At 48.6% G+C, this 10,766-nt stretch overlaps 1 protein-coding gene across 3 annotated transcripts in view; it reads right to left on the bottom strand.

Annotated features, from left to right (window-relative positions):
* The window catches only part of SHB (SH2 domain containing adaptor protein B), a 146,438-nt gene extending 136,067 nt beyond the window's left edge, over nt 1-10,371 (bottom strand). For all 3 annotated transcript variants that reach the window (XM_065549759.1, XM_024100195.3, XM_065549758.1), the window contains exon 1: nt 7,611-10,371. In XM_065549759.1, coding sequence (XP_065405831.1) covers nt 7,611-8,171 — 561 coding nt within the window. In that variant the 5' untranslated portion in view covers nt 8,172-10,371. The remainder of the gene's footprint in view (nt 1-7,610) is intronic.
* Between the last annotated feature and the right edge of the window lie 395 nt (nt 10,372-10,766).

A 10,766-nucleotide genomic window follows, 5' to 3' on the forward strand; every position in this document is an offset into this window, starting at 1 on the left:
CCCAACAGCTGTTCTGGTTGTAAAACAGCAGTCAGGAGACTGTCAAAAGTTATTTCCAGAAGAAATAGCTTTACGATGAGCCAGAGCGCGAGTGCGCTTGATCAAAAGCACTGAGCAACTGGCTTTCAGGTCAGGCTCACAGATGGGAAAGTCACCATTTCTAGAGACAAAATAGGTGCAGACAGTGTAGTATGTCGAGGCCCCAGAGACAGAGAAGGGCCTGAACGTCTCTCTAACACTACCCTCTGAGTGAAGGAGCAATGCTTATAGACTAGATAAATAAGAATCTACACCCCTTCCTGGAAGGAAAGAGTTGCAGCCATATATAGGCTACATAGTGAGAAGTGGGGACTCCAGCAGACACTGAGCCAGAACGAGGGACCGGAAAGATGTGAAATAATCTATTCTTACAATTAGGGTGGGGGAAGGAAATCAGTGTCACAAGACATCAAATACAAACAGTTAAGCGTAATTAAAAGGCCTGATGGTCAAGGACACTGAAGATGCACTATCGATGGCATTTATTACTCTAACTTTTGCCACTGAAAGAAGGTTCTCAAGTAATTCATTTGATTCTCAGGTTACAGGTCCCCTCAATTATTTGTGGAAGAGAGTTTGCTCATGTGCGCAGGGCTATATTGAAGATATTTGACTGGAAAGTTTCCATGAGTAGTGAATGTTTACAACATGGTATTTCGTAATCGGAGAAAAACGGAGGATGCTGGAATACTGAAGGAAAACGGATGCATACCAACCTATAAATTCTCCTCTTCCTTTCCTATGCTAGCCTCCCCTGACGACTGTCCACTGGCCTTACCCTCCTGGCTGTAATCTGGACAGATCTCACAAGCCAAGCAGTCAGGGTGGGCCAATGCCTTGAGGGGAGATCTCAGAGGACTAGCTGGGTGATGGTTATTTCGTGGGTGGGATTTTACTGAGTTCGCACTGAACAGGGGTTCCATGATGGTCCAGCGGGCAGTCTGTCAATAGCAATGTACAGTATAACTCTTCCACATCACATCCTATGGCATGACACTTCTTTCCCAGGGAAAGTCCAAGGCAGATACTTATATTCTGCCTATCGATAGCCCCTTACCGTTCTAAATGGAGATATTTCTCACTTGGACTGTTGTAGGATTGCTAACCAATGTTAGACAGTTGCTGTACTCGACCTGCCACTAGAATAATCACACCTCTGTGTGTACACAGGCTCAAACAAGTGTTGCAATTCAACATTTGTGAAGTACTTACAGATCTTCAGATAAGAGCCACTGTAGAAGAACATACTAGTATTTTGTCCTTAAAAATCTAAATGCCTCTTCTGCAAAGCAATCTTACAACGTTCAAGCCTGTTTAAATGCTAGTATCAATCACAACACTTCATCACCATGTACATTAGATGCATTTTGGTTGTTTTAATTGCTTACGTGCAATGAGTCCACAAAAGACAGATTGATACTTTACACAGCAAGGAAGAAACAGGAAATATTTAAAAATGTGTTAAAGAAATCTCAATTAAAAAAAAACAGCACCACTCTGATCAGGAATGTTATATTAGTATCACTAGTTTCAGATTAAAGGCTCAGACAGAATTAGCCCCATATTGCTTAGAATATATGAAACTGTCCTGGTCAAAACAACAAAACCGTCTTGCACATAACTTTTAGCCTGGGTGTATGGTGCTCCTTAGAACTACATCCCACAGAAATAAAAGGTTTTTCTTCATGTTGCAAAGTGGTGTTGGCCACATGCAAACAAACAGAGAGATGTATCTTCCTCAAAACTTGGGCGAGAATGCAGCCAACTGTGCCAGCGAGGCGCTCGCCTTCAGATACAGAACCCTACCTCCCAGCAGCTGCCATGTGGCGTTTGTGCGCCCCTCCCTCATTTCTGCTCTGCCCCCTCAGACTAAGAGTATTTATTATGCCATCAAATACACCCATTTCTTTGGCAGCACATCTCGCACCTGCTATGTGTCACTGCATTCCATGCCTAATGCAGAGGAGACTGTGCAGGAAGTTATTTGTTACGAAACGAGAACAGTGATTAAAACAAACTTTTTCCACAGTCTGAAACCTGAGATGATCTTAAGGAGGAAAACTACTCAGACCTTTAAAGGAAGAGGGGTTCTTTTGGCTTAGTCACTTTAAACAATCCGTACTAGACGTTTCATTAATGCAACCCAACATACGCTTTTAACAAAAGCCCACCTTAAATATAAGCAGACATTCTGGGCCCGATTCTCTCGCGCATGGTACCTTGCACTGACATTCACACCTGTGGAAGAAGGTGAAGGGGGCAGTGTGTGCAAGATCCCACCGGGAGCGGATGCTGCTGTAATGCTTCATCCCCATTTTGCACACATCTACCCCAACACAGAAAGTGCAAGACGGAGATGAATCAGGCCCTCTCAATTCCACCTCAGAGAGTTCTACCATGGCAACTACCGCTTTGAGCAAAAAAGCCAAGTAAATACACTAAAGTCTTTGGGCCTAGTTTTGTCCTGAAATACCCAGATGGAATTCCCACAGAAGTAACTAGATGTGGGAGACTCTGGAACATGCAGGTTTGCAGAACCACAATGTATTGACTAGATATTTTAAAAGTTGATTCCCACTGTTTCACGTACATGATGTTTTTCCTTGTAGGACTCTCTTTCCCCAAATTCACCAGCTTTGATTCTTCAGGTACCTCCGAGTCGCAGGTTATTGTCGGTCACAACATCAAACATGCACACGCAGCTTTGACAGGCAGTGAGGGATCAGCTTGATTTTGTGTTAACTAAATCATGTCAGATATTCCTGCAGGAACTAATTTTTTGACTGCATCAGCACCTAATGAATTTGCTTTTAAAAGCTTTATGTAGGGCAGGAGTCTCAAAAAGAAAAAGAAAAAAAGAAAGAAAAAACCCACCACCATTTCCAAAAGTTACAGTCACAGCCTAGTAACTGTCTGAGGTGCCTAAGTACCTCTCCATCTGCAGCGCAGTTCTGGAGTGCAAGACAGCCACGGACCAGTTACGAAGCAAACAAGGTGCTTCACAGCACAAGAGGCTCCAGTTGACACAACAGGATTTAGGTTTCACTTTTGCCCAACCGTTGCTCTGGGCCAGATCAGCGGGTTTTCGATTGGTTTAAACATATTTCACAAGGCTCACGAACAGGCCATCACACAGTAAGCTTTGCCACATGCTGTCAGGGCCGGGACTCCACAACGGCATTGGGTTCCTGGGCTGCGTTTACATTCATTTAAAAAGTTCCGTTCTATACCGACTGCACAGCTCAATTACTGACGTCTAATGAATTCGACAGTTTAACACACGAGCAGATTTATGACATTTACTGTTACCGTTAACGCAGAAAGCGTTAAGTAAAGCCATATGTTTTCACCTAATGCAGAGTGCCCCTTTTTCTTGGTTATCTGGGACTATTGCAATTTGTTGGGGCAGAGAATCACATCTCCTGAGTGTACTTAGTGCTTAGCAAATTATCTGTATTACAGTAGCGCCTGGGGCCCTGATCTTGGCTGAGGCCTCTAATGTGCTAGGCGCTGTACACACACAACGAGAGGCAGTTTCTGCCCCAAAGAGCTGACAATCTAAACAGAGAAAACAGTGGCCCAGAGAGGTGAACTGACTGGCCCACCTTCCCACAACAGAGCAATGCCAGAGCTGGGAAAAGAACCTCGGTTCCCTGACTCCCATAGCCCACTGAGTAGACCACACTGTCACCCATGGGGCCCCAGCACCGACTGGGGTCTTTGGACACAGAAATATAAATATTATTAAAGTAAACCACTACCTACGAGAATCTTGTGCTGAACTTAAGGTTCTAAAGAGTATTTCATAGAAAGAGTGATTCCATGTCCTTTGGACCAACTTTCCAGGCCCTTCCGCTGCTTGTCAGAGTAATGGAAAAGCCAGAGAGTTCTCATTTCCACAACTGAGAGGAAGCAAATAATTCAGCTGGAAAGTTATGTCGTTCCTCTTTGTTCTATAGCTGAGAAAGTCAGTGTTCAGGAAATTAACGCCTCCTACGAAAGTTAACAGAAATATCATCTGATGTTACCAAACAGGAAAGCTTCATTGTTTGGGTTGAGTCCTCAGTCTATAGCTGGATTCCTTGGAACACTGAAAAGTCAGTAATGACCTCCAAATCCTATTCTGTGGAATATTAGCCTGGTACCATGCATGTGGAAATATAATCGGAGTATGCACTTAGCACAGTCAGAGAAGTCAAACAACTTATATCTGGTACTTCCCCCCCCGTGAGACCAGGTACATTAATGTTCATGACTGAGATGAGCCATCACAGCAGGAAACAAGACTAACACAAGCTCAGGCAAAAATAGTCAAATATATATGCCTTTCACACTACAGCCGTGGTCTGGTTCCAGTTTTGTTCTTCAAAATGCTAAGAGTTTGTGTTCTCTCTCACTTATATCAATCAGAAAAGTGATAACTGAGATTTGGGAAGTCACTTTTGGCATTATCCTACTTTAAGAGCCTTCAACTGCTTATCCAAACTATTTTTAAACGATTGTTGGGTTTGTTTTGTTTAACTTAGCATGTAGCCTCAGAACAAGTATATAATTGAAAAGAGCAGTTCCCTGAGTTGTTCCAATCTAATGGGTAAATACTGTACATGTTTTATAACAGGCTGCCATGGTTGCAGATTTAGAAGCTGCTATTTAAAAAAAAAATGCTCCAGTAGGGTTTAAAATTGAGTAAAATGATTTTGCTTGTGACTGTCACGTGATTTTTAGAAATTCATGCCCAATGAGCAACTATTATGCATTGCATATGCCCTACTAGGCAGGTACTTTCTAAATATACATGCCCCAAAGGAGGAGATGCCGGAGGCATGCCACTTTCAAATACAGATCTCAAGCCATGCGGCCTATGGAGAAGTGAAACAAGAATTAATATTTTAACTTTAAATCACTCACTTCCTTGAAAAGAAGTGTTTCCAGTCAGTGACTACATATGACTGACTGACAATACAATAAATATCTTGGAGTTTTAATCTTATTTTATCCTGACAACTTAATTTATTTGGAATTAGGTTAGGACAGAATATAATTTATTCATTTAAATCACAATGGAAATGTGTTACCATTCAATTCAACCATGTTATATGCCTAAACATGCACACACTTACCCAATTTAAATTGATAATATCCAGCAAATATTTAGATTATATGAACCTCCTGTTACATTAATCTCTCCTGTACACTCCAGAGTACACTGCCGTTGAATTGAGAACTAGTCACTACTACGCTCAGGGAAAACTAGACTATGGTTATCAGGATAATAAAAGCGGGGATACCAGCTTCACTTTTAAATGATTAAGACTACTTCCCTGTACAAAGGCCGCCATGATTTCTCCATAGATGGTCTAGTGTTTGCAGTGTTTGGTACACACCTGTAGAGCAGTGGTTCCTAAACCGGGGTTTGTGAACCCTGGAGGTTCTCGGGGAAAAAATTCACTCACGGCAGACAGAGCTGTCCCTAGGAACCCCAGGCAGCACTGGGCCAGCAGTCCAGAGCCTCTGGACTTCCAAGAGCTAAGCAGATCAAAGCAACCATATCTATCACACTGAGGAGATTTAAACTTCAAAACTCTTTATAAGAAATGGAAAGGGAGGTGGATATATTTTGCTGTTTTTAAAATTAAATAGGCAGCTAGTATTGTTTTTAAAATTATTATCAAGAACAAGTTTAAGCTTTGTTGTAACGTGTGGTGTTTGCCTGGACTGCTCAAGACCTGAATGCTTGTGTAGGAGGAACTCTGAGTTGGCTTCTTAAATCCCTTCATGCTGTTTCACATCTGATACTCCTTGATGAAACATAGGAGCCTTGTCTTATAACAGGCTTATTCAAAGCGAGACAAGCTACGAAAGTGAGATCTTGGAACAGTGTTGCGGTTTTCATAATGTAATAAAAATACTGTAATGATAAATAATAATAATAAATAGCGTGTAATAAGCATGTCATAAAAACTTCCAAGATCACTGCTTTTATTATTTATACTCGGGTAAAGGACAAAATCCCTGGAAATATTCATTTTTAGGAGGGGGGCCGCAAGACTTGACATTTTAGTGAAAGGGGTTCACAGGTTGTTAACGTTTGGGAACCACTGCTGTAGAGAAATACTACCCGAAGAAAGCAAAATATTTTCAGTTGAGCCTCAAGCACTGAAGTCTGTTTCAGTATTGTGCCTTCTATTGCACAAACCACCAATAGATATGGCGTAATCAATGGGACTTTACTCAACCTTAATCTCTGCTTCACCTTTGCCACTGAACTTCCCCTCCCATTCATTTACAGGCATTTCTATGGTGCTCATCACCATAGTATCCAGTGTCTATTTACATTTCAACATAAGTGACTAAAAGCAACCCTTCCATAATGTTCATATCAGTCAGTGACAAACATATGGAGCTAACCTCACGTGCTGAATCACATCTGGTCAGGTATTCTTATATTCTAGAACCACCACCAGAAGTAAGCAGTGACCAGCAAAATAATTCAGTTGTATGGAAGAGAATCCCTATATTCTTAATATATATTTAAAGCCTTTCCAAACATTGGGCATAAGTTTCCATTAAATAGTCTCTATAGCAATCTCACTACCATTTGCCTTACTCTTCAAATCAACTTTTGTAATTTGTTCAGTATGACTGCCTACAGACAGCGTACATGCAAAAGGAGGAAGGGGATGTATACTGCTTTCCCTATGAACAGCTGTCAAAAAGTTATGTAGTAAGCACCCATAACTTAAATCACAGAATTATTTCCACAGAGCATCTCCAGGAAAAATGCAAATGATTGAAGCCAAGAAATCTCCCGATTCTAGCACATAAATCACTTTTCATATCTGAAGACAAAATAATGAGATGGATTAAAAAATCAGGCAAAGTAGGTCACAGCGAAACCTGTAAAAAGCTTCACTTGCTTTCTGATGTTTGATGCATAGGTGACACAAAATCACAGACAGCAATAGAACAGATGGTGATGTATCTTCAGCACTACTAGCAACCTTGCTAACACCTCCAGCTCTGAGTGCCAACATCAAGGGGCTGGCGTTAAACTCCTTTGAATACTCTGGTTATTGTAGTGCCTGACCCACAGTTCTTTTAATCTTTTCCAAGTCTTATTTCCTGCAAGGCTGAGATTAAAAAAATCTCTCTCTCTCTCTCCCTTTACTGACCTGGACACCTCTCCTTTCTCTCTTTCTTCCCCCCTCTGACACATGATGGCATCAGATCTTGCTCTTTGATTTGGTCAGAGAAAGCAGTTGAGTCACCGTCACCACACGGCAAGTCGGAGCCTAGCGGTGCCCAGGCCTCTGACCAAGAGACAACCTGCCCCCCAGCTGGTCTCCCCTCAAGCGCTTCGCACCCTGCATCTCAAAGATTCCCCGCGGGCGTGTGCAGAACTGGTGCCACTTCAGCTCCCGCAGACCGGGCAGCTGGGTGCCCGCTGTACTGCCCAAAACCAGGGTCGCAGCCCTGCCAAGCCTCGAGCTTGGGGACCGCTTGCCTGTCTGCCCCGAGACCCGGCACGTCCCACGGCAACCCCAGTACCCCATGCCCGGCGGCGCTCTCACCTTCTCCGGCTTGGCGGAAGGGACGCTGCTCTCCGGCGGCTCCGGACACTTGCCCACCTTCTTGCCGGCGCCGCCGGGCGGGCTCCAGGTGATGGCCGGGGCGGCGGCGCCCTTGCAGCCCCCCGCGCCCTCGCAGCCGCTGTCGATCTTGATGAGCCGGTGCTTGGGGGAGAGGTAGCGGCCGTCGGGCGGGGTGGGCGGCCGGCGCTCGCTCTGGCTGCGGAAGAGGTGCGGCGAGCCGGCGGCCGAGGGGGGCTTGGAGGCCGGCTCCTCGGGCGCGCAGGGCTCCGGGCGGCACAGGGCGCGCAGCTTGCGCAGGGACGAGCCGGGCCCGCTGTAGGGGTCCTCGAAGTCGCGCTCCTTCTGGGCGCGGTAGGCGCGCAGCAGCTCGCCGGGGTCGTCGCACAGGTGGCGGGGCGCCAGGCGGGGCGAGGTGTGGCGGTGCGCGGCCAGCAGCTCGGCCCCGGGGCGCCGGTCCCGGTAGTCGGGCCGCGGCGGCTGCGGGGGACTCTTGGCCTTGTTGTTGCCCAGGCTGAAGTACTTGGTCAGCCACTTGGCCATGGTCCGGCGCTAGGGCGCAGCGCCCATGGGGAGGGCGCACGGGGGGCCGGGCCGGGGCGCTGCCCGGCGCTCAGGGGCGCTGCCCACCGCCGCGCCCGGCCCGCGGCAGCCCCTGCCCCGCCATGGGGCCGCCCGGCCGCGGGCTCCGACCGCCTCCTGCCCCGCGCGCAACTTTCCCGGCGCCGGGGGCTCCCCGCGGGCACCGCCGCGCCCCGCGCCGCTTCTCCCGGCACCCGCTGCGGGCTCCGGGCAGCGAGCGAGCGTCCTGCTCCGCTCCGGCTCCGGCTGCTGCCCCGCTGCCAGCCGCCCCACGCCCCCAGCCCGAGCCCGGCTCTGCTGCGCCGCGCTCCCCGCCCGGCCTGACCTCAGCACGCACCGGGGAGGCGGGGACGCGGCTGTTCCGAGACTCCCCCGCCCCCCGGCAAGGGGGCCCCTGCCTATCCCGGGCCGGGGGAGGGGCCGGCCCAGGTGCCGGGGAGGCGGGGAACTTGCTCCGTGCCCCGGCTCGGCTCGGGGCCCGGGGACTAGCTGCGCCTCCTGCCCCAGCCGCTCAGCCTCCCCCGGGCTCCGCTCGCCGAGGCTGGGCGCTCCGGTGGAGGGATGGGTCCCGTCCCGGTGCTTCCCACTGGGGAACCGCTGTCACTGCTCTGCTCTAGCCCGCACGCCGCGCACCTAGCCGAGCCCATGGACAATGCGCCCGGCTGCCGCAGGGAGGGCTGGCTGGCTCCCGGCTTCAACACGTGTCCCAGCCGCTCCGACACGCACCACTGAAAGCGTGTCCGGCTTCCACGTACCCGGCGCTTTCAGTACAATTCGGGTGGGTCTGTAGGGCTAAGGTCACCCAGGCGCCAGGAGACCCACTTTCCTACACTCCACGGACCCTCCCGGCCCTTTCCTCCGTGCGGAGAAGGACCCGAGGGATCCGCTCCGGGCAGTGCCGCGGGGAGCTTTTTATTTATGGAGCTCTGATTGTGCCAGACTGCGCTAAATGTGAAGGCAGACACAGACCTGCCCCCATGCACTCGCAGGCCAAACTCGGACACAAGCAAACAATTTGGGCACGAAACATGGGCTGGTGAAGCAGAATGGTTTGTTTCTAGATCATCTGCCCCGCCGGGTTTTATTTCCGGGTTTTTTAGGGGTGCGAAGAATTGATAGATTAACACTGGGGTAAACACGCCCAAGCGCTGAGGAAGAGGAATTGTTTCGGGGCTCCCAGGGTGGAGGAATGGGATGAAAACCAGGAAAACTGAGATGGGGACAGTGAGATCTATGGACTAGATCTCCCGAGGGAAACAGTAGAAGCCACATTAAGTTGGGACGTTTAAAGCAAGAGTGGGAAAGGTTCTTCAAAGTGTGCTGCGGTGTGAAATCTTGCCGAGGACGGATGAGCCTCTTCCGTCCCTCTAGCAGCCTGTGATTGTATTACTCTGACACTGACACATGTAGCTTCAGCCATGCGGTGTTCAGCCTGGCCACAGGGCGGGAGTAGACGGCACATTTGGCTCTGCAGGCCTTGTAAACTGGCAGACCCAGTTGTACTGTTCCTTTCAGGCCCTGTAAGAATTGTACTGATTGTAGATTTGTTTTAAAATGAGAGTCTGTCTTTGGGAGGCATATTTCTAGGGATGTCTTTTAACTGGGCCCCGGGCAGTCTGCTGCTTTTTAAAGATCCATCCTCACCAAGAAATGGCAGACAGACAATGTCAACAGAATGTGTTCGCAACACCCTCTTGGGGCGGAGCGGGATTTGGAAACAGTCCCTAAAATCTTTAAGGTCATTGTAGGAGAGGCAACCTCACAGGCCGAAAAGGCCTGTCCCATGGAGGGCTTTGACTATGGGAGAGCCACCTTGAACCGATTACGGTAGGGAGCCAGTGCAGAGCACGGGGGGTGATGTGTTCGTGGTGACCTGTGTTGCTAAGCAGACAGGATATTGTGTTTTGTATCAGTTGAAGTTTTCTCAGGGCATGTGGCTTCATTTATAGATAACAACCGCAATAACTCAAGACGCAGAGGGGGGATTGGTGTGAATCTGTGTGGTTGCAGCCGTGCCTGTGAGGAGGGTGAGCAGTCTTTGGTCTCTGGCAGTTGGGACTGGGCAGGTTTGGCTGTCGTTGCTGTTTGGGGCCCCAGCAGCACTGAGAAGCCCAAAAGGTCCCTGTGGTTTCTGAGAGGAGAGGCCCTCACTAGAATCAGAGAATCTCAGGGTTGGAAGGGCCCTCAGGAGGTCATCTAGTCCAACCCCCTGCTCAAAGCAGGACCAATCCCCAACTAAATCATCCCAGCCAGGGCTTTGTCAAGCCTGACCTTAAAAACCTCTAAGAGAAGGTTGTGGTTATATAGGAGGCCTGTTCTTCAGCGTGCAGCCTGCCAATCTCACCTCAGTCTTACCAGCAGTTCTTCAGTCTATATAGACTATATAGATCTATATCCCACCCTCGCTGAATAGAGGAGAGGAGTGAGCTCAGTAGGACTGCAGAGGTGGGAGACGCAGAGGTGGAGAGACAATAGCCTATAGTGACTTTCTCAGTTTGATCTCAGAGGAAGGACATGAAGAGTTTGTGGTGTTTTTGTTCACCCCTGCAGCAGGTT

The sequence above is a fragment of the Chrysemys picta genome, chromosome 6 (assembly GCF_011386835.1).
Source record: "Chrysemys picta bellii isolate R12L10 chromosome 6, ASM1138683v2, whole genome shotgun sequence".
In the NCBI taxonomy this organism is placed as follows: domain Eukaryota; kingdom Metazoa; phylum Chordata; order Testudines; family Emydidae; genus Chrysemys; species Chrysemys picta.